Genomic DNA, 25,104 nt, shown 5'->3' with positions numbered 1-25,104 from the left:
TTTTCATGCCTTAAGAGGAATAAAAACACTAAAAAAAAATCTTGATTTATGCATGAAAGGGTTAATTTAATTTAATTTAATTTAATTAGTGGAGTCTGGCATGAGAATGTGGAAAGTGTTGTTTGTGAGTCTGAATTAGTGTGTGATATCTGCTTGTAGTTAAACCCTACCAAAGCATTGAAAGGGGCGGGGTCATTTCTCTAGAGTTGGCAAGTGGCGTGTACCGTTCTAAACGATCCGACTAGAATGTTTTCCCAGACATTGGTTCCGCCCCACACATCACCGCCTTATAATCACAAGAAATTAATAATGTTGTTATTATTAAAGATCATTTGTTTGGAGGGATGAAACAGAGGTAGGGAAATCAATCTCGATTTTAGGAGCACCCCCCACAACAAATGTCTATACAGCCAATAACGGTGGAGTGGCGCGTCCATGTGCATGATCCATTCCAGCCTAAACCCTTTTGTAAGGCTCAGCGGCTGTTCAGACACACAGCGGAACCGTTAGACTGGGTTTCTCCTATCAGAGGCAGTCCACAATGATTCAGCAGGAGTGTCATGCTGCCATAGTGGAGGACGGAGAGGTCATAGATGGATTGAAGGCGCTCGGGCTGGAACCGCCCATCGGCGTAAACTCGGAAACCGAGTCGGAGGCCGAAGTCACCACGATGGAACCGGGAAACATCGACATGGGAGCCGAGTCCTTGCCGAACACGGACGAGGCCGAGGCAGCAGGCAAGGCGGGCAAAGAGTGTGAAAGCAAAGAGGCGAATACTGTAGCAGTGTTTACGACGACGGGTTTTTTTTTAGACTAATATGGCGGAGACATAGCTGTGTAGCCGAGCACTGATATTGCTATGGATGAAAAAAAAAAAAAGCTTTTAATGCGTATGAATATAAGTTCTTCGACAGTAGGTGCTTTAGACAAAGAAAATAGAGGGAAAAAAACGAAAGTGTGCTTTTTGAGAACCGCTTTCATTTCAAGATGGCGGAGAAGTCTATCTTGCTGCTTGATTTATTTGCAACAAAACGACTATTATCGACAGTATAAGTTCTTTGATTGGGAATGTATTAGCTCAACAATATGCACGATATAAGAATGATGAAAAAGTTTAGGAGTTTATCCTATTTAATCAAGTTAATTTACTTTAACCTCATTGTCAAAACTATGACAAGTATTGCTGCTTTTAAAATATTTGTTTTGATAAACCTTGGCTAATTAAAATAACTGTTACACTTAAATCACTGTTTCACTTTATGTCACTGTTTCACTTTATATCATTGCCCTGAAATGTGAAAATACAATCAGAAGTCTTTATTTGCAGTATTGTAAAGGAAGCCCTTTTAGAGTAGTTTCTTTGTCAAGTGTCTTTTAGAGTATATATACTAACCTTAATGTCAACCTGGTACTAACCCACTATTGTGTTGTGTTTTGGTCTGTTTGTTTTTTGTCTTCTTGTGCTGTATGTAAGCTGCTGAACACTTGAATTTCCCCCGGGATCAATAAAGTATCTATCTATCTATCTATCTATCTATCTATCTATCTATCTATCTATCTATCTATCTATCTATCTATCTATCTATCTATCTATCTATCTATCTATCTATCTATCTATCTATCTATCTATCTATCTCAGTTCAAGTATTTTGTTAGATTTAAGGTTTTGTAATAAATCATTAACCAAACTCACATTACTGCACATCCTCCTATTTTGATTAAAGTAGTATTCTCAAGTAATAGTGGTTATAAGTCAGGGTTCAATAATATGTCAAGGCCTTTCATTGTTTTCCACACTGATTTTTTTTTTTTTAACCATTTAGTGGTTTCACCGATACTAACTTACATCTGTTGAAATTTCTGATATTAGTTTAACTCTTAACTTCTCTATAGTGTCTAAAGTGCTCACAGACAATTTAAAAATGACAAATTAGTAAAGAGGTTGATGAGAGCTCTTTACTGTAACTTTAACCAAGTTTAACCAGTGATTTTCATTGTTGAATGACACTTTGCTTTGTGGCCCAGCAAACTTGTGTTAAAATGTTTATAAAATTCCCACCTTTTGCAACACCATATAGATACATGAAATAATAAATGACACATTTATTTCAAACACGTAGGACAAAACAATAAATAAATAGATGCATTTATATGATTTCTGTAATGTGTTTGAAATGGAGTAAGCTAAAGCAAGAGCTTATTCATTCCTACCCCAAAATGACTCATTACAATATGACACACAAACTGTATTAACTTATATTAATGCAATATTTATATATTTTTAAAGCAGCCAATATAATGATTATCATATATGTAATTCTACATCATAATCCACTACATATATACTAAATATCAACCAATATAAATATACAATCTGACATAATTTATAGTCATGGTCACTAAAGTATTACTGCATCTGTTTCATGTCCCCATACCTTTAATCCAGTCTGTCAATACCAACTGTAAAAGTCTCTTTCATAGGGAAATGGTGTCTCTTAACATTTCTCTTGCATCTGACACTGAAGCTTTCTCTTTTTGGTCATTATTAAGCCTAACAATTGTTGCAAGATTTTTTTCTTTGCCAAATTAAGAGATAAAGGAACCAAACTCTGAGCGGAATTCAGATGAAATTGCCATGCTTTGCTGAACATTGCTAACATCCACCACTCAATTTAGCAATAATAATTTAAAAAAAATATTTTGCAATTTGTTATTCCCTTTTATTCATGTGTAGCATGGATCCTGGTGTGGGTAAAACACTGTAGAAGTTGAAGTTTCAGGTTATTTTACACTATCATATACCTAACATTATCTGATGTCTGTTTTTATCAGAGGTGACGGTGGGTGGTGTTCAGGCTGCAGACGACAACGTTTTCACCACAACAGTTGCCACATCAGGAAGCCTACCTGAGCACGTACTGGTAGGTTAGCACACCCTCCTTATCAGCGCTCATGCTCAGCATCATTTTGTCCATACCATCAGATGAAAGGATGAGTTCACAGTCATTAGTCCAAACAGTTAAACAGGTCTTTCCATATTTATATTTCCATGGTTCCTCTTTGATTTTGTTTTCTCCAAATGTTCAGAGTAAATGTGCAGCATTCAAGAGTATCCACGAATCTCTCTATTAAGTAGTTATGTGACTGGTAAAGGGAAACTTTTAGCCTCAATCAAAAAACAACATTGTTGGTTGTGTTTCTGGTGGCGCACATGTTGATCAGATTGAGATAAACTGCAGATTTCGGGCGCTGTGGCTCTGTTGGTAGAGCAGGTTGTCCACAAACTGGATTGATGGTGGTTTGATCCATGAAACTCCAATCTCAGAATTTCCTCAAGACAACAGAGAGTAAGGTTTTTCCTCACCTTTAACTATGTTCCTTCTGTGTGTTTCACAGAGTGGGAGGACCACTTTGCAGCTGGCTGAAGGTCTCAGTACCCAGAAGGCCACTCTAATTGTGGTTCACACTGATAGCAGCATCGTGGAAGCTGCTGGCCTCAAGTCTGCTGCTGCCATTGCTCCAGGTACCACTGTTTGTGTGTGTGTGTGTGTGTGTGTGTGTGTGTGTGTGTGGTATTGTCAGTCTTCACTTTGAAACTTTGTTAAAAATATAAAAATCTGCCCTTGAATGACACAGTCCCATCACTCTGTCGGGGACTGGTGGTGTGTTTGTTTTGTCCTTCAGTGTGTCCCTCAGGATCACAGACCCCGCCCACACCTCTGACCCCTCCCCAGGACAAAGACTCCTGCTCTAAGTATAACTGGGACCCCTCTGTGTACAACAATGAGCTGCCAGTCCGCTGTCGGGACACCAGTGGTATCCTGTACAAAAACCGGCTAGGATCAGGTGAGTAAATAGGCTAATTCAAGGAGAATGGGTAAACAACGTATTGACAGTGAACAGAGAGTTACTGATTATTGCACTTATAGGTTCAGTGTGTGAGATTTTGTGATGTCTGATGATGAAGTTTCTAATCACAACTACCCAAATACCTACCTCTCCCTCCTCTGTGCCACAAAAAACACCCCTTGTGTCAAGATTTCCACCCACATGCATTGCAAATTTTCCGAAAATTAGCACATAAACATGCATTTCAATTCACTTCTGTTATAGGAATATATGTAATATCCCTATATAGTGTTATATCACCATTGTAAAGGTAAAAGTTTGCCAGGTGCAGGTAGTATTTCATAGACGTTAGGAGTATTTTGTCAAAAACTCTAAAGCTGGTGTCAGACTTTGCTCCCTGAACCAAACATCTAGTCTGGATCATATAACCTTTCTTCACTTTTCCAAACTCTTCCAGAATTTGCCAGAGTTTGTTACAGCTTTTGTCTAACATTTGTTTTTTGCAGTTCCGAACAAATGGTGTTGTGTTGTTGCTGTTTCCATCTAATGTGGCATTTCTATTTCTAAATCAGTGAATGTTATATATGACGTTTTAGATCACACATTCAGACATATGAATTATGCACTAAATCTGTTTTCATTGTACTTATTTGAATTTACCTTTATTCAATGTAATAATTTTTCCTCCACATTCAAGTGTAAAAACATTTCTAATATTTAATATTTTTAATGGAATTTTTGGTATTTCCACTGTTTTTATATGCAAATTAAAAATGGCTCATGCACCTTTATATATAGCTATATTAAAAGTGTGTGTGTGTGTCCAGGGATTCACACAAAATCCAGAAAGAGCTGACTGCTGCAGTTTGGCATACTTATGTATTTTTGGTCAAGGAATAGACTAGCGAAAACGGCAAGTTGATATGACCAATATTTTGGGAGATATTAATAATTTTGGAACACAAAAGCCTTATAATCCCATTGGTATAGCCAGAATGCTTTGGTGGTGATTGCTGGACAAATGTGGTACAGCATACACGAATATACAACAGCGTTAAAATGACAACATCTAGAACCTGTGGATCCACACAGGTCAGCACGCTAGTTTGGTTTATCTGTTCAGAGCTTTTTAGATAAAGCAGAAATTAACCCTGGTCAACACTCCAGCAGAGATGTCTTTAATGTACCCTAAAGCTGGACCATACCTCCTTTAATTTCTGTAAAATAGAAAAAAGCAGAAGAGGAAACTTGTTCTGAACTGCCATAGAAACATAACAGATTCTTTGGAGGAGACCTACTTCCTGAAATTCATAGATTCACCTCAACTCTTGGTGATTTTTTTTCTAAAATAGAGAACATAACATAGTGATCGGAGGACATAAGTTGAGTATAAATTGAAAATGTGCTAAACAATGACTCTTGTTTTCAGGAGGCAAAGGTCGGTGCATCAAACACAATCAGCAGTGGTTCACTCCCACTGAGTTTGAAGGTCTGGCAGGAAGAGCAAGTAGTAAAGACTGGAAGAGGAGCATCAGATACGCAGGGAGACCACTGCTCTGCCTCATACAGGTAACACACAGGTGACAGGCACCTCAGTAAGACAATATGAACATTATTCAGTAGAATCTTTGGTAAATACAAACCACATAGCACATTAAAGCAGAAGCATACAGGTACATGCTTCCTTATAAACAGATACTCTTACCCCTTAATGATGGAGCCAATGATTAAACAGGTGTGTTGCTCATTTAAACCATCACTATGTTGGTAAAAAGAAATTTACTGAAACAGATCTAAACCCAAACCCATCTTTCTTAATCATGTATAACACATCCAAACATTTGACCCTACCTGTCTGTGTAGGAGCGGATCCTGAATCCTCATGCTGCCTCCTGTACCTGTGCAGCCTGCTGTGATGACCTAGCAGCGGTGAGTCAGTTTTCTCTGCAGACACCTTAAACACCAGCAGAACCTTGTCCTGATGTTCCTGGTCTTGGTTTCTCAGTAAACCTATGTTGAAATAGACATTTTTCATGTTATTCTCCATATCACATTTTTTCATCTGTTGATAAAATCCTTCTTAAGATAAATACACTCTTGAAAATCCACCTTTAACTAAATGCCAAATGCTTTATCATATAGGGCTTATGAAAGTTTATTTAAACTAAATGGTTCTCACAGATAGTGACATTGCAATGATATCTAATAATATCTTCATGTCATTTATGCAACAGATATCTCCTGTAAGTAAAGCCTCTGTATATTCCTCCACTGGTCATAGAAGTAGAGTTAACCTGGCTCAAACAGACTGTGTTATTATCTTTGTATTTCTGTGCAGTGTTCAAAGGAGGGAGAGGCTCTGGCTGCAGAAAACATCAATATGGTGAGTTTATGTATTTTTGTGTGTCTCAATTTCATGATATACTGTGAGCAGTAAATTAATTCACTCTGTCTGTTTGTTCATGATTTAATAGAAGAAAAACTAAAAAGGCTTAATGAAAATCACTGTCCTAAGTCACACCTTACATAAATACACTTACTTGCTATATATCCCTTGGGTCACACATTTTTTAAAATCAATGTCTGGTTTAGTTGTCAAATACACCCTGCCACACTTAAAAACAACTGGTGCCAGGCACAACAAACCCCGCTCCTCGCACGTATCATAGCTTATTTTGGCATCGATCCAGCTAATGTCATCGTGTATATGCATGTGCTGATGTCAGCTTATCAATTTGTCACTAAATATGCACCAAGTTTGAAGTAAATTGAAACAAAATTGATGTTTTTACAAACATTTCAAATTTTGGTCATTATGAGTAAATGGGAGACAAAAAAAGATTTAACTAGAAAAGCACTCGGAGAGCGCAGACCAGATCAGTGCCCCCCCCCCCCCCCCCCCCCCCAATCACCTCCAAAATTTAATCATTTGTTCCTTGTGCCAGTATCAACATTTCCTGAAATTTTCATCCAAATCCGTCCATAGCTTTTTGAATTATCTTGCACACAGACAGACAGACAAACCAACGGTGGCAAAAACATAACCTCCTTGGCAGAGGTAAAAAAATTCATAAAAAATTTAAACTTTGACCTACTGTTCCCAAAATATATTGACATCTATTCTGGGTCACTGACAATGTATAAACCCAATATGGTATGAATTCAACCAATAACTTTGCTGCTAGAGATTTAACAAGCAAAGAAACAAACCAACCGAACCAAAAACAATACCCCTTGCCTCCTCTTTGGGGGCGGGATAATGAATATTTTCAGACAGATTGATATGATAAGTTTTACCACAAGTCTTGGATGTTATGTAGTATCATCACAGTCCTGTTTCTGATCTGTTTCAGACTGGTCCGGTCCGCCTCTTTGTCCCATATAAGAGGAGGAAAAAAGACATAGATCCTCCTGTTGTTCCTGCCAAGAAAGAACATCCTCCCACCAAAAACATCACCCTGACCCCTGGGACAACATGTAAGTCATGCCATCTCGGTGTGATGTCTTACAAAAATGATGCAAAAAAACTATGTCATGGCAGTAAATTTTATGTGTTCAAGCAAAAACAGTCAAAGTTCACAGGCTGCAGCTTCTGATGTTTGAAGATTTGCTTCCATTTATATCATATCCAGTATTGGGGAGTAATAGAATAAATTTAACATTTGAATATGTGTAACAGGATTGTGTATTTACAACAACAAAAAGTGTGTAGTTACAGTTATATTTGAATCCAGTTGCAGCCTTAAAATCAGATTTTATTAAGCAGATTATGTGCATTATAAACTCTGAAATTTAAATGCCATCATTAATTTCCTATTGAGCTATTGGCATTTAAAGTAAAAGCATATTTCCAGTGTATCAGTGAAGTGTATCCTGATCCTGCCTACAAACATCATGTGAGGGTAGAGTTAATGAGCAATCATGTAGCTGTGTACTTTAAACAGTACATTTTAGATTATTGTTATTTATGTTGTATTTTGTCACCCATTTCATGTTGTAGTTTTGATGCTGATGTTTTATTGTGGATTAGCTGCTACAAAATGCCCATCACAAACAGTGTTCTACAATTACACTGTAAATTCACTGTACATTGTTACCTCCGCCAAGGAGGTTATGTTTTTGCCAGGGTTTGTTTGTTTGTTTGTCTGTCTGTCTGTCTGTCTGTCTGTTTGTTTGTCTGTCCGTTAGTGTGCAACATAACTCAAAAAGTTATGGACAGATTTGGATGAAATTTTCAGGGTTTGTTGGAAATGGGATGAGGAAGAAATGATTAAATTTTGGTGGTGATCGGGGGGGGGGGGGGGGGCGCACTGATCAGCCTTGGCGGAGGTCTCCGCTCTCCGAGTGCTTCTAGTTAAATATTGTCATCTTCCTTTACTAGTTTTCACTCTTAATTTGATGCTGTGGAAAATAAAAGGTAAAAGAAATGTTGTCTTAATCCCATTTGCCAGACAAAGCACCACACTTTTTAATGTCCATATAGTTAATAATGATATCTATGTAGCAAGTGTTAATATACATTCATAATGTTACATGCAATAATAATGTAAGGCAATGTTAAAGACATACATACTTACTTCGTGTCATTTAATGGACTTTGTTATATTTATATCTAAGGGCATTGTTTTCTACCATCCATTTAAAAGGCATAAGAAGTTAAAACAGGCATTTCTGGCATATTAGAGACAACACCATTAAAGGTTATTTAAGCAGTAATAAGGTGTGGGGTGTTTTAACTCATCAGTCCTGTCCATCAGTTACAGTGTCCCCGTCAGGACAGATTACCACCTCAGGTACCTTGACCTTTGACCGGGCCCCAGCTGGAGATGCTGCTGCCATCATCTCAGACGGACCCACGCAGAACGAAGTGTTCACCAGCACTGCAGGTACATTCACCTCTGCCGCTTTCACAGACTAGCTAAGTAACTCTTTACTCTGATCATCAAACTGCCTGATGATAATTGGGTGGATATGCAATTCTAAACCATCCCATTAAAACTGATTTTCATCCAAACTAGACAGGGTTTATCCTTTATGCACAGGTCCAGGTCCAGTCTGGTTTGATATGGTGTCGGTTTGTGACCTGCGATTCTCCAAGTCAAGTATTGTTTTTTTCCATATAGTCCATATATCCATATAGGAAACCCCACTACCATCCTACTGAGTCCCACTATCCTTTGAGTCCAGTATTATACTGTAATCGGATTTAATCTAATATATGAGACCCTCCTATGTGTATAGATAGACAGACAGATGGACAGACTTTACTGATCGCAATCTGGGAAATTGCAGTAAAGACATAGTGTGTATGTTTATTACCCCACCCCCTGAAGGGGAGGCAAGGGGCATTGTTTTTGGTTTGGTTTGTTTGTTTCTTTAACACTCTAGCAGCAAAACTATTGGTTGAATTCATACCAAATTGGGTTTATAGATCGCCAGTGACCCAGAATAGATTTGCTTATATTTTAGGAAAAGTAAATCAAAGTTAAATTTTTTTATGAATACTTTTTTTTTTTTCCCATTTACGTGTAATGGGCGAAATTTCACGTTTGTAGCAGCAAAACTGTTGGTTGAATTCATACCAAATAGGATTTATAGATTGCCAGTGAGCCGAAATAAATGTGGTTATGTTTTGGGAAAAGTAGGTCAAAGTTAAATTGTTTTATGAATTTTTAAAATCTTTTTTTTTTCTCCCATTTACTTATAATGGGTGCAATTTCAAATGTCTATAAAAACATCAATTTTGTTTCAATTTACTTCAAACTTGGCATATATATAGAGGCAACTGATATGCTGACATCAGCACACGCATAGACATGATGACATCAGCTGGATAGATGCCAGAATAAACTACAATACGTGCGAGGGGTGGGGTTTGTTGTGCCTGGCACCACTTGTTACCCTTATAAACCTTATCATTTTCATCTACATGTTTCTTTCAGACCACACATACTCTGCTCCATTTAGTTCATTTAGCCATCAGATACAGCTGCATTAGGATTTTTAAATAACAAAAAATATGTTCTCATCATTCTGTCGCATTTAATGTATGTAATGCAGGAGTAGCTGGAACAGCAATAATACTTTCAATAAAAAATGAGAAAGCAACTGCCTTCAAAACCTTGACTGACAAGAAAAATTATGTAGCTGAAAAAATTACCGTTGGAAATGAACATTTTTGACATCAGAAAATACTGAAAGCTCAAAGTAATTAACATCATACTATCCGGACAAAAAATCTAGATGGGTCCAGCATCCTTTTTTTGAGCTGTTTTTTTTCTTCAAAGTTGATAATTCTATTGGAAAAGACTAACATCAGCTATTGGCCACTATTTAAGCCAAGATCTGCTGATAATTTAGTTCAGTTCTATTTTGTTTATATATCACAATATCACAAGTCAATGATCTGCCACAAAGGGATTTAAAAATCTCAGGAAAAGCCACACAGGAAGACAGTGCAAAAGGTTATGTGTTGTTACGTTTACAGACACGTGGATAATTGATAATCTGTTAAACAGTGATGATTTATTGGTGTCGATCTTGAAGTAATGAAGTGAAAAAGACGTATAAAAACAAAATAAATCAGTGAACTGATCATTCAGCCTGGCATTTACCGTGTCCTTCTCCTTAATGAGCTGTCCCGGGGTTTTCCCACGTCCCCTTTGGTGCTGCTGACACCTACAACATCCATCATCCTGTGAGCCTCCTTCTGACGGCTGTGTTCTGATTGGCTGCCATGCTTTTGATATAAGCTGTTGGTGGGTGTGAAAGCTCGGACTAATGAGGCACCAAAGACCAATCAGAGCTTGCGTCATTGACAGAAACATTGTTAGAGGCGTTAATCTAACCCTAACACTTTCACATACATTGATCTGACTCACTTGTGATTATTTTTGAAAATAATTGGCTGTTTAAAGCTGCAGTGTTTGATAGTTCGTAACGTCTCTGAGCAAAAACTGCATAATTACCTTTCACCATATTGTCATTCCAGCGGTCTAAGAGGACACACTGTTTTCATACTGTATGTGTTTTGGCCAATCATATCTGTTTTCTGTACATATGAGACTGACAGTGAAAATGATCGCTGCTTCTGGGTGTGACTCTGCTGATCTGCTCCACATCACAACACAGAAGCTTTTAGAGGTGGCTGCACTTTTTCACAAACAGCACAAAACAACGTCAGGTCATCTATCTATATCTTCAATGTTTTGATTTGGACCAAGAAGAGGAGGAAACTGTGTGTATTTTCAGATTCTGACACTTTAAAACCAACCATCTGATGTTTAAAAGCTGTTGCTGAGACTCAGCTGAAGCTGATGCGAATTAGTTGTTTTATTATTTTGAAAATATTTTTTCACAGATCATTTACATTACAAAGTAAACATGCACATTTAAATAAGTAAATCTGAAAAATAATCTTTAAACATATTAATTTAACAGAAGTTTGTATAGTACTTACAGTAATAGCACAGAAACTGTTGTTCAACAAATCTGTTGAATAGTCTTCAGTGCTGTGATTCAGATTAAATGTCAAACTCTGAAATAGAGAATGACCTGGTAATAGTCCAGGTCAGATGCTAAGCATGTCAGTAGGACAAGGTACCATCCCATTTATTACTAAATGTCATTCTTTATAGTACATATTACCTCACATGTGGTGAGTTGTACAGGTTTTGATTGTTAAAAGCACAGTAAAAAATGTGCAGTTGAGTAAAGAAATGGAGGTTATTAATGTGACCTTATCTCCAGCTCCAGCCTGCAGCAGTGAAGGAAGCAGCTGCCTGTTACAGAAGCTTTTCTTAAAATATTATGGAACATCTGCCTTTTGGAAAAAAAAAAAAGTCTGTGCTATTTGAAGCCAATACTTACAGTAAAACTAAGAATCAGCATTTTAATAGTCAAAAAATGTGTCATAAAGGCTGTTTAAAGGTGCAGTGCTTGATAGTTTATAGTGTCACTAGGCAAACACTCCTTAATTACCAATTCAGCATGTTGTTATGTAAGTGATCTGACAAGACATGAGATTTACTTCTAAAAGAAAAGGTGTTTTCAGACAGGTCAGTGGTTAGATAATTGATTAACAGTTATAACACCTGATCGCAGATGACACCGTTGCCAGACGAAACATGGACACGACTCTTGCTCTACTACATCAGCAACACATGTGAAAAGTGGCTTTGCTTTTCCATAACAGCAGGAAATTATGTCAGTTTACTTTTTTGTATTTAGTCTTTTGATTTGGGCTGAGAGGAGAGAGCAGCAGAAGGAAAGTGTGTATGAGCAAATTCTGGCAATTCATTTTTTTCTCCAGATTTAAATTCCTGCAGCTTTAGCTCTGTTTTAAAGGTTAACGCTAACTCTACTTGGACAAACTGCCTGAAATGTGTTGCCAGAGATGTTCAGAGTCATTCTGGACTGTGAATGGCTTAATTGTGTTAAAATTTTTAATCAGATTAATCATGATGGATTAATCTACGTTAATGCGTTAATTTTGACAGCCATATATATATACATACATATATATATATATATATATATATATATATATATATATATATATATATATATATATATATATATATATATATATGGTCTTATGACTCAATTGATACGCAGAGGTAACACTGCATGAAACAAGTAAAAATTTCTTGAGGGCAAACAATTACTGTGTCCGTCATACTAATCCCCCAATGATGTAGCTTGTTTTGTTATAAGTATTGCTTAAAATTAGTTGTAATGTCTAAGTGACAACAAGATTAAGTCTCAATAAGTTAATAAATTAAAAAAAAAAAAGATCTTGCAATATAAATATTCCAAATTCAAGTCAGTTTATCTAAGTAAGATATTCCTTTTTTGCAGTGTGTTAATTTTTGTGAATCTAAGGTCTTAAATTTGACCAAAAACACCTTGAAAAATATCTTAAAAAGTCATAAATTTGGCTCCTTCCAACCTCCAGATACCTTGAGTTAGGACATGTGGGATGTATCAACACTGCCCTGGTCTTGGGAGATTTTATCGGACATGTTTGCATGTTAGGTTTTTAGTAGAGTTTACAACTCAGTGTTATAAAGAAACCAACGAACCAGCAGTTTTTCTAGGCTGTTGTAGAGACATATGACCAAAAGAAAAGTCCACATGTGTAGATGAGGACAAACACACCTACTTTTAAAACCCGGTCTGTGTTGATATTAACTGGTTTCTGGATATGAGAATGGTTGGGAGAGTCAGTGTAGGTGTGATATTGAACGTCTCCCACCAGTGGGAAATAATGTTTTGTGTGTGTGTTAATCACAGTTTGCATCTCTTCAACAGTGGAGTATTTATTTTCCATCAGCCATGGGAGGAGCTTAGTGGGAATATTATCACAAAAGAGAGTATTTTGTGAATGTTCACATACTTACAGGTGCTTACAGTATTTCCATGGGGGAAACTGGTATTTATGATATGTCTGAAATTGACATGAAAGGAGCACAAATGGTGATTAGTGTTTGCACATCTCAGTTTATTCACTGTGTGTGTGTGTGTGTGTTACTAGAGAAAAAATGGATGTAGGACAAAGCCTCAGAGATCAGACACACAAACAGACACACACAGACACACCTGTTCCCTGTGGTTCCTGTTATAATAGACCGTCTGATGGATGTTGTGTTATTTTTGGACTCTGTCACACTTTCCTCTGTATGTGGGTCATAGTGGACATATGGAGGACACTCTGACATCACCTGCTCCGTGATTGGTTCTCATATTAAACGCAGCTGCGTATTGTGAAGCTGTGGGAAACCTCAAAGTGTCATAGCAGGCATCCAATCACACACTGAGATGTCTTCATAGGTGCCCCAAGTGGCAGACAATGACGATGTAGTAGGTGTGGCGGGGAACCGCTGCTGTTGTGGCATTCGGGGATTTAATTTATTTAAATGAATTCAGCTAAGATACTCCTGGGTTGCAGCACGTCAGTGTTTTTCAGACAGCACCTAAAATCAGCAGAAATGTCGGAACAGGCTGAAAATTAATATAGCCAGAATAGATAATGTTTTTTGTCTGGAAATTTGGCTCTTAAAAGTAGTAAGCCATCTATTATTCAGAAAATCAGAATGATATAATGCTTCGTCAATGAGCAGATTTGTTTTTGAACGCTGCAAAAATCTGAATATTACCAAGAGTATTTTTCTCATTTCTAGTCTCATTCATATCTCATCACACTTAAAATAAGACATAATCACCTAAAGAGTAACTTTTCAGTGAGATATAAGAACTTATTTTTAGACAATAGATCTTGAAAATCTTATCTCAAGAAATCTTACCAAGATAATTTTCACTTGTTCCATTGGCAGATTTTTTTTTGCTTGTTTCAAGATTTTTTTTGCTTAATTCAAGCAAAAAAAAAAAAAATCTGCCAATGGAACAAGTGAAAATTATCTTGGTAAGATTTCTTGAAATAAGATTTTCAAGATCTATTGTCTAAAAATAAGTTCTTATTTCTCACTTACAAGTTATTCTTTAGGTGGTTATGTCTTATTTTAAGTGTGATGAGATATTTTGACTAGAAATGACAAGATAAGATTTAAATTGGTAAGATTTAGATTTTTGCAGTGAAGTATTTTGTAATAATATTGGTCAAAATTTTGTGAAAACGCAAGAAGACGTCATACACCAAGGCCTTTGATAAACAGTTAATTCAATGAATTATAATTTCTGACACAAATCTGTCAAATTCCAAATAACAAGCACCTGTTACATAATGTAATAGGTGAACAAATAAAGATAATGTTGGCCAGTGGTATGATGGTGCAGTGCTGGGCTTTTTATGTGGATTTTACATGTTCTGTCTGGGTGGGTTCTGTCCACCATCCAAGGACATGCTCTTAGTATGTTAACTGGTTACTGTAAATCCCTCGGCCTACCCCACCTTTGCCCAATGGTAGCCAGGATAGGCTCCTCCACCCCCACTACCCTCATGAAGAGCAAGTGGTTTGGAAAATAAATAAATGGATAAATTAAAACATTGGGACCTTTCTGAATCTCAAAGATCATTCCTTTTCCTTCAAAGACAAGGCCACAGTCCTTCCTTGTAATCAATTCCCTCATGAATGGAACAGTCTAACAAGAGCAGAAAAGGTCATTCCCTCAAATCAGTGGATCAGTAACACGTTAACACACACATGACAGTAAGATTTAATAGAAGACTAGAAAATGCATTGACTTGCCTGAAGGTAGTCAGCATGGGCTCCAGCACCCCCATGACCCTCATGAGGACCAGGTGGTTCAGAACATGGATGGAAAACACATTTACAAGGGCAGTAATAAAGGTGAAGCAGCATCTAGGCCTGTGTGTTGATATTTTTAAATCCAAGAAAAACATTTTACTTCTCATATTTCTATGATTGAACTCTAAGTTAATTCTTATTTCACTGCATGCATTACTGTTGGTAAATTTAAGACTGCTCCTTCTACTAGTCATATTAAACATTCTTTAATTATATTGGGTGGGATGGTGTAGAGTATGTTGGTATAAACTGATTATCCTCGATGTTTCAGTGAATATTTGCCAAATCAAATCTCTTAACCCATAAAGACTCAGTGTTACTTTTGTGGCAACTCCAAAATATGTTTTTCTCTATATTTAACTTTTCTTTAGTGATTTATCACCACTTATTATGATCTATTGTCATCTGTATTTTGCGTTTTTTCAGTGAACATCAGGTATTTTCCAATATTTAATTTTCTGATCATGTGGATGTTCATAAAAGCTCAGAATCAAAAACAGAAAAAACTGAAGAAAAAGTGACTCTTTCAGCAAAATCTATCATTAATTGAACATAAAAATAAGTGTCCCCATGCACTGTCACTGATCAACCTCCATGGATTTTACTGGTGAATCAGTGTTGTAGGAGATGATGGTGTTTCCACGTTCACTACGGATCCTCTGATCGTCCAAATGGGTCATATCTGATGACTGTGAAAAGACGACAAACTGCATTTTACACCAGTTATTTACATGAACTGATAGGATTACTGATTCAGAATTTATTAAACATTTTAGATCATTAGATGCTTTTGGTCGTCGATGGCTGTTTGGGTCTCTATGGGTTAATATATCATTGGCTGGACCATGTGCTCCTGTATAAAGCAGTTACACTCACTACCATTAACTATTGTAGCTCATGTACAATTAACATAGATTACCCACATGGAAAATCAAATCAAAACCTAAGGAGGAAACAAAGAAAAAGGCAGTCCACTTGTTTTGGATACACAATGACCTACAGATAAGGGAAGGCAATAGAGGACAGACAGAAGGAGGAAGAAGAGGAAGGAGAGAAGTTCTTGATGAGATTCAGGTGACTCTCATTGCTCTTGTTCATGGGATGTGAATGAGAGAAGCTGGAGAAAGAATGTGGTTAAGTCTGACCTGCTTCACAGTCTCTATCATTTAGATGTTCAGAGGAAAACTACTAGACTAATTTACATTCCAAGCTCTACTGTAACTGTGCAGTGCATGTGATGTTGATGAGGTTCTCTGCATTGACCCAGATCACATGCTGAAACAGAATAACTTAACGTACACATGGTATCTCTCCTTTATATTGCACAGTCTCTACAGGTTCTCCAAAAGTTCTTAAATTCATTTGTATAAATGTTATGCCTTGGAAGTCATTAAATAGTGTTGGAAACTGTGTTGTCTTCATGGCCATAAATATTTAATCAAATTAATTTGTCCAGCTTTTATTTATCCAGTTTTTATTTATATTCTATTTATTTTATTTATCCATTTATCCAGCCTTTGTGTTAGTATAAATTAAGCTCTTGTGTATAAAAATCCACATGTGTTGTTACTGGAGCCTATAACTGTTTATGCACTATATGGACTATTTTGGTTGGTTTTAGTTTATACTTGCTCTCAGGCTGCATTGTGACTGTCCTAGTTTTGTCTGTTAATCGTGAATCATATCCCTACATAAAATTACTTCTATATGTGACCACATACTGCAGTACTTCAGTCTTAAAATAGATGAAAATGATCTTGAAAAAGTCTTACATTTAAAAGATTAATCTTGTATTGGTACATAGAGAATGGTTTGTATTTTTATACAGTATTAATAATTTTTTGTTGCTTCAGTATTTGGTTCAGTAGAAAGTCTCATACCAGAACACACCTAAAGCGGGGTACACATGTAAAGATTTTCTAAATCTGAAAAGATTTTCTATCTGTTCCAGACCCCACACATGAAGATAAAAAATCAGGCATTGAACAGTTTTGATCATACTGTGTGTGGTGTGCTCCGATAATTTCAACACAACACACCACACACATATTGATTCTGTCCCACCACCGATCTAGAATCTTGTCCTCCAAGACAGAAATCTCACGTGATCAAATGTGATCTAACAAAAATGAAGAAGAAACAACATAGCAACAACCAGGAAACACAACATGCAACATGTAGTTTTGGTTGCGGTATGACTTGGCGGAGACGTTGAATAGACATTCTCAGGCTTCCACCAGCTCCACAAGCTGGTCCTCCATTTCTGAGGTCCACAGAACTTCATGTTTTAGGTCGGCCATGCTTGTTTTTATTTACGCCTGCTTCCTTGTTATTCAGTCAGCTCGCTTCTTGATTGGCTACATTCCATTCCATGTCACAATTCATGGAGTTCATGACTCAGGAGTCGTCGGCTTTCCCCAAACACATGAAGATTTTTGGTCGTAAATATTGAACAGGTTTAATATTTACATTTTGGACCCGATTATTGGGACAAATTCACTCTTAACACACCTCAGACGACAGGATAATCTTATAGGATAATCTTATAAGACATAAAATAATCTGGCATTTGGTCGGGAAGGGGGAAAATCAGGACAAAAACAGCCCGATTATCTTTATGTGAGCACCCCGGTTAAGATGAACAAAACCACCAATGACTCAAAGCTATGTCTCCACAGACTATATCAAAGTATAAAGCTCATTGTTTACACACATCTGTATTATGGTATCATCAAGTTTTCTTCTTCAAATTAAAACTCATGGCCAGTTATTTTGACAGTAGGTTAAACATAAGAATCATTTATGGCATGTGTTATTCCAACTGTTGTGCTTCAAGATGAGAGATTTTAGTATTTGTGTTCATGTATTTTCTCATTTGTGTATCAGTCTTGACAGCGTTACCAGCGTTGGCCGTGTCTCCTCAGCCTGTTCCCACAAAGATGACGATAGGGTCGGGTTCTCCGTCAGCAACGGCACTTGTGAGCGGCCTGGAGGTGGGACCTGTTGGAGGAGTGGGTCCTGCGTTGAATGAGGGACAGAAGAACACCTGGCTTTACCTGGAGGACCTCGCCAACACACTGATGAACAACGTACAACAGCTGAAGAGTCTGATTGAACAGGCCAAACAGAGCACAGGGGACATGGCAGGGGTTAAAGATCAGGGAGGCAGGAAGGAGGTGAGCACACACACACACACACACACACACACACACACACACACTTCAATCCAGCACAATAATTCTACTCACTGTAATAGAGCAGGGCAAACATGACAGGCTTTTCCAGTAGTCACCATATGTCATCTCGTATAAAATATATGCGAATTACCACCACTTACTACCACTTCAGCTGCGGTGTGGTGACTTTTTGTTGTTTATTGACTAAAAACTTAGACAGATTCCATGCCAGATACCATTTATGGATGAAACAAACATTTTTCCACATTGTTTTAACTGTACACACACCAATGTCAGCTGCAGTGTTTCCCATTAGTCCTCCAGCCCTTATGCATCCCTCTTATTTACTACCTTCTGGGGATCCTCAAGCCAAAAATTTATATGCACAAAAAAACGACTATAAAATCATCATACATCAGTATTTTCTGTTTTTTCTTGTATTGACATCTCAAATCACTTAAGCTCTACTCAAAAAATAGGATTAAAAAAAAGGATTTTAAGCCTTTAAATGTCAGTTTGAATACATGATGTGATTGTTATTGTTAATAATGGAAAAAACACAAAATGTGACATATTTTTAATATAATGAACAGTGGATTTAATGATCTGAAAAGTCCCTCTGAAAAGCAGATAGTAAGACAAAGATCCATCATGAGTTTATGAGATTGTCAAACACTATCACATGGATTTTAGAGATGAAAATGTTGATGACGGTGTGTGTTTATTTCTGTGTGTGTGTGTGTGTGTGTGTGTGTGTGCGTGTATGTGTGTGCGTACAGTGTGCTCTCAGTCCGTCGTTTCAGGGTCAGATATCATTTCAGCAGACAGACGACTCGGAGACAAAGAGGAACTCTGAAATCACGGAGCTCATCATCAATGTATTAGACATACACACACACACACACACCCACACACACACACATACACACTTGTCTATCTATACTGGTTGTTCAGTTACATCTATTCCCTATTGTCTAAACCTGACTACAAATCATCTACACTGGTCCTACCAACAATGGATAGATATAACACACCTACTGAAGGTGTCTCTGTCCACCCAACATTTATAGATAAACAACTTGTAGTTTCTACCTTGATTTGGTGTCTTTTCACAAAGCAAAAACCAAGAAAACCAAAATGCATCCCCTACACCGTCAATCATCTACGAACCATGTGAGAACGCTTACTCTTCTTTTTGTTCAGGTACACCTTGAACAGAAGCGAGAAAATGAACACAGTGGAATGTCTCATTCCAGAATGCAAAACCCACAATGTATGTCTGGGTGATATGGCTAAAAAAACTCTCATACTTCAATATGAATAAAGAGAAATGGTAATATACGCTCACTGGCCACTTTATTAGATACACCTTGCATGGACTCTCTTTTTCCCTTAAAAATGCTTTAATTTTGTGACACAGATTCAACAAAGTGCTAGAAACATTCTGCAGAAGTTTTAGGACATATTTATATGATATTGTCATAGTTGGTGCAGATTTGTCTTGTTCCACCACATCCTAAAGGTTGAATTGAAGTCTGGTGACTGTGGAGCCCATCTGAAGGGGATGGTGCCCCAGTGACACCAGGTTTTAATACTGTTTACACCAAATTCTGATTCTTCCTTGTAGATGTACCAGCATAAACCTAGTCTCACCAGACCAGGCAGGTTTTTCCAAACTACTTTGGTCCAGTATTGATGAGCCCATGTGAAATGCCGCCTTAGTTTTCTGTTCTTAGCAGACAGGAGTGGTCCTTTACTGTGGTGTTGTGCCCTCACAGATGCTCTGCTGCAGGTCTGTTTTTTAACTAGTGGATATTTGAGATACTGCTGTCGTTCTGTCTGTTCAAACCAGTCTGACCATTCACCTTTGACCTCTGGCAGCAACAACGCATTTTCACCCAGTGAACTGCCACTGGATGTTTTCTTTGTTTGGGCCTATTTTCTCTAACTCTAGAGATGATTGTGTGTAAAAATACCAGTAGATCAGCCGATTTGTCTGGCACCGACAAATGTATAATGTTCAAAGTCACTTAAATCACATTTTTTTCCCCATTTTATTGATTGGTTTGAACGTCATTAGATCATCGTCACCATGTCTAAATGCACTGAGTTGCTGCCATGTGACTGGCCTGTTAGAGGTTTGTGTTAATGTACAGGTGAACACATGTACCTAATAAAGTGACAAGTGAGTGGATGATACAATACAATATTTATGTGATATTTCAAACATCAATACAGCAACCAATGCACTGATAGAAGATATCTAATACAAAAAAAATAGAATATGCTTTATCAAGTGTAACCTCAGTCATTGGATTTTTAGCTAATTAAGTTGTGCAATAATATTTTACAACTTTTAGATAATTATTGCATCATTAATCATTTAAATATTAGTTATAATGCATTATTATGACAGTACACTAGTTTGTTTACTGTCCCGTCGAAAATAACTTTGGTTTGTTTTTCCATTCTTCATGTGTCACAAATATGACAGTGACATTCTCTGGATAATGAGCTGTCAGTGAGATCTGCTGTTTTTCTCTTGTCTTGTTGTTTGATAAAAAATAAACTGAAGCTCTGATCATTCACAGCCCAGAGAAACTGAATGAAGCGATATAACATGACCAACCAAGACATCAGGGTTACAACAGCAAATATCAGAAGCATGTGTTCCTGTTCAGATGAATTGTATTGACTTTATAAACTTCACCAGGTGATGTTTGAGTGGCTGAAATGACTTAGTTGATGCTATCTTCAGTTGTGATATTTACAGGTATAATATGGAGAAAAAAAACTATTCATGGATGAGCATCATCTCCAGAAAAAGAGTCAGTTAAACACAGTTGATCCATTCACATAATTTTAAGAATGAAATCTTTGTTGGTTTCTTTTTCCTCTGAACATGATGATTGTTGCAAGTGTTTATCATTCTGTGCACGCACCCCAATTAATGAAATCGAAAAGAGAGTTCAGCTGCACCGTGCACTCCTGTTTAAATGTTTGTTCAAAATGCACTTAGATGATAGTAAACATTATGCATACTTGATATATTGAATATGGCCATTTCTTATATCCTACACCAAACCGTATCAGATGTATGGATGTTGTAGGTAACTCCAGCCTGACCTGTTGGTGGAGTTGGATCATTTTACCACCACAAACAAATATGAACTGAAGGACAGTTAGTGGACCTACACCATCATCTACTACATTATCAGGATTGTGATGATCTAATCTAATGTTAATATCATATGAATCAGACAGGCTAAAGTTGGATCTTTTTACCTGGACACTGGGTAATTCTGCAAATCAGGAAAGTCACAGTTTGTGGTGAAACTGTAAAAATACCTAAATACAAAGACTACATACCAGAAAGTCACTGAAGTAGCCTTCTGTCTCCACAATCTGTTCAAAGTGGTTTAAGATGTTGCTACAGCTTCTGATTTTCACCTCTTTTAATACTGTTTGACCTCACTCTTGAGGATGGAGGTGAAATATACAAAAGTAACCATATTAGCAATGGTGACGTATATCACATGTGGTGAGAGATGTAGACCGTGTAGCTGTTTAACACAAAACTAAGTGTGTCTTTATTGTCTGTACTACACACTGCAACTGCTTTGGCTTATGAAATTCTATTTTAAGTTGACAAACATCATATGTGTAAATGGTGGCACAATCCAAATGAAATGAAAAAAATAATTTGTCTCTCACCATTAACTGACTGATTCATATTAGACATGCTCCCTGCTTTTCTCTATATGGCATTTAATTTGTCTCTGTTAATTGGGCAATTCTTATTGTTGAGCCCTGAATTAGTTTAACACAGTTATTCTCAACTGGTGGGTCGTGACCCAAAAGTGGGTGGTAAACTTCTTTTTAGTGAGTTGCAAGCTTTTGTCTGGGTAAAAAATTATGTTAAGAAACAAATATTGTGTTTTATTTTTTATGGAGCTGAGTGCTGTTCACTCACACTCCCCAACAATAGGTGGCAGTAATGCACTGTGATGCTAAATAACACAAGGCATTTTACAGCATAAAAGAAGGTCCAAAAGTTTCTATTCAAATCATGGCAAATGACTACGACTACATCAGATATGGTTTTACATACAATGAGGACAAAAACCTCAGTGTTTAATTCTTGAATAAGTAACTAAATGCATTTTTAATTTTTAACTGAGTGCACTTTTTAGTTTTGGTTGAAATTGACCTAATTTAGTGTTAAACGGAATATTTCCCTCTTTAGCATCACCACCTGCTGGTCAGTTTGGTTTAGCATTAAACTTGTCTTCTGCGTTATCTCAAGTTCAAAACACACCATCTTTTCATTAAACTTTAAACAGTGCAATAAACCGTATCTCTTGCCAACCTGTGGCATGATCAGTATGTGCACAGCTGTAAATAATATATATAGCTTTTTGATTTGTCTGTATTTTAGATTTTGCACTTATTTTGCTCTTATGTGCTTTTGTGCTTTGTTGCTGTAAATCTGGAATTTCCCCTTGCAGGACTAATAAAGGCTTATCTTATCTTATCTTATCTTAAACTTGAAGAGTTTAATTTAACTATCAGTTTGGGTTGCAGCTTGTCACTGAGGGGTGACAGTGGATCCTGAAGCCAGACCAGTTGAGAATCACTAACATATTATCAGTTAGGTATAGTTATTACGGATAAGCATGTAGGCTATGTTCAGACTGCAGGTAAATGCAGCCCAAATCTGTTTTTTTTTTTGCCCATATGTGACCTGTATCCAATCTGTTAAAGACAGTTTGAACAACACAAATCCAATTTTTTTCAAATTCGACCCAGTTCACTTTCATATGTGGTCCTAAATCCAATACGAATCTGATATTTTGCAATGCCGCTTCAGTCTGAATGGCCTGGTCGCATTTATCCGACCTTTATGTCATTAAAATGCGACAAACATCCCAATTCTGCGTCCCAGGAGGAAGAGCAGCAGGTAAAACATATTTCTTCCATAAAAACAGTGCGTGCCTGTGTGGTCATGTGTTACGTCAAGACCTCTTTTGTGCATGCAGGTGACGTCAGAGTCTCATTCAGTTCATACTCAAAACTGATAGAAGTCACATTTAATGTGTAATATGAACAAGCACACCAAAGAATCGGATTTCACCAGAAAATCCTAATTGTGCATTAAGACCTGCTGTCTGAACATAGCCTTAGTTACAAGGGCTTCTATAAAACCGCTCTGACATCATCTGTTTTCACCAGTTGTCTTCTGTTTTTTGTTTCCTCTCTGTTTTCCTCTGTTCACCTGTTCTTTTGTTTTTTCAGCAAATGTGTGTGAACTGCGGTCGGATGGCCATCAGTGAGTGCACCGGCTGCCACAAAGTCAACTACTGCTCCACATTTTGCCAGAGGAAGGTGAGGATGACCTCAGGCTGCTAGCAGCCAACGGATAAACATTCATCTCATGTTCACAATAAACGGCCGTCGGTCACCAGCTAAGCTAACATGTCTGGTCTCTGCAGGACTGGAAGGATCATCAGCTGACCTGCTGTCAATCAGCAGGGGGCGTGGCCGTACAGGAAGAGGAGCACATCACAGCCATGAACATGGATAAAGTCAAGTGAGAGCACAGCAGGCCCCGCCCACAGAGCAGCATCTCAGTGAGGTCAGCTGCTGCAGACAGGAAGTCCTTCTGTTGAAGATACTGTTATGGTGAAAGTCTTGGCCAATGAAGAAGTTCACAGACTGAAAACAGAAACCTCAGTTGGACGTCAGAGGAGATGCAGCTCAAACAGAAACTATTTACCTGAGTATCCAGTCAAACGTGAAACATTCAGAACACTTGTGTTTCCATTTTGTGAATTAATTTAAAAATGTTAATTTAAAGTTTGAACATTTCCAGAGGCCTGTTTAACTAAAGGCCACAAACGTGAATAAAATGTAACAATATTCAAATACAACCTGGTCTTCTCCAGTTCTCAGAGGTATTATCTGTCGTCTGCTCTGTCGTTGGTCCTTTTTATCAGTGACTGAAGAACAAGTATGGAAATATGACGTGCTGGGGGGGGGGATCATTTATGTCTTACACTGTGAGGACGTACAGTACATTTATTTGTGTAAGATTTAAGGGAATCTAGGAGGCTATATTTACAAAAATGGAATAGAATTTTCATGACTATGTTGTCAGTAGGGTATGACTATTTGCATTTTAGTTACAGCACAATGAGCTGTTTATATCTACAGAGGGAGTTAGTCGCACCAATAAGGCCAACATTTTTTGATAGAAGGTCCTTTTTTTCGTTTTCCAGTTATATATGGAGTCCAATCCAGTGGTAAGGTGTTACTGCCACCTGTGATGTGACCTAAAAAGCCCAGAGTGAAAAAAAAAAAAAACAGACGCTGGCAGTGACAATAAGGGGGTAGTGGTGGGAGACGTTACTAAAAAAAATTACAAACTGAACCTTTCAGAGTTTTATGGTGGTGTTCGTGTAACGGTTAGGCACTTATGATGGTTAAAGTGTCAGTGTGTTAGATTTAGGAGATCTAGTTGAAGAAATAGGTTCATAGTTATATTTTCATTCGTGTATAGTTACTTTTTTCTACAGTTTCAAATGAGCTCTTTATGTTCACATAGAGGACATGCCTTCCACCATGTACATTAAGATGTGCTGCCATGTTTCTACATTTGTTTAAAATACAATCATGTGTTTTAATGTTGAATTCACAGCAACTGTGAGCCCTGGTTGGGTGTAGTCTATAACATTACTGATAGATAGGGGTGTGTACTGCTAAAAATCTAGCAATGATACAAATCACAATACTAGGATCACAATATGATATAT

General features: G+C 37.3%; 1 protein-coding gene across 2 annotated transcripts; it reads left to right on the top strand.

The window, feature by feature from the left end:
- The first annotated feature begins 415 nt into the window (after nt 1-415).
- deaf1 (DEAF1 transcription factor) lies at nt 416-24,250 on the top strand. 2 transcript variants are annotated; one of them, XM_030135932.1, is made up of 14 exons: nt 416-737; nt 2,833-2,921; nt 3,397-3,523; nt 3,685-3,846; nt 5,279-5,418; nt 5,713-5,778; nt 6,084-6,092; nt 6,188-6,232; nt 7,203-7,326; nt 8,607-8,735; nt 18,003-18,292; nt 19,072-19,170; nt 23,588-23,677; nt 23,785-24,250. In XM_030135932.1, the coding sequence occupies exons 1-14, from the start codon at nt 542-544 to the stop codon at nt 23,884-23,886; spliced, it is 1,668 nt and encodes a 555-aa protein (XP_029991792.1). In that variant the 5' UTR covers nt 416-541; the 3' UTR covers nt 23,887-24,250. The 2 variants fall into 2 exon arrangements, with proteins under 2 accessions (XP_029991792.1, XP_029991793.1); XM_030135933.1 differs by lacking the exon at nt 6,084-6,092.
- Nucleotides 24,251-25,104: the final 854 nt, after the last annotated feature.

Source organism: Sphaeramia orbicularis, chromosome 6 (genome assembly GCF_902148855.1).
Source record: "Sphaeramia orbicularis chromosome 6, fSphaOr1.1, whole genome shotgun sequence".
In the NCBI taxonomy this organism is placed as follows: Eukaryota; Metazoa; Chordata; class Actinopteri; order Kurtiformes; family Apogonidae; genus Sphaeramia; species Sphaeramia orbicularis.
Note: the sequence above shows the minus strand (reverse complement) of the source record. Positions and strands in the feature narration are given on the sequence as shown.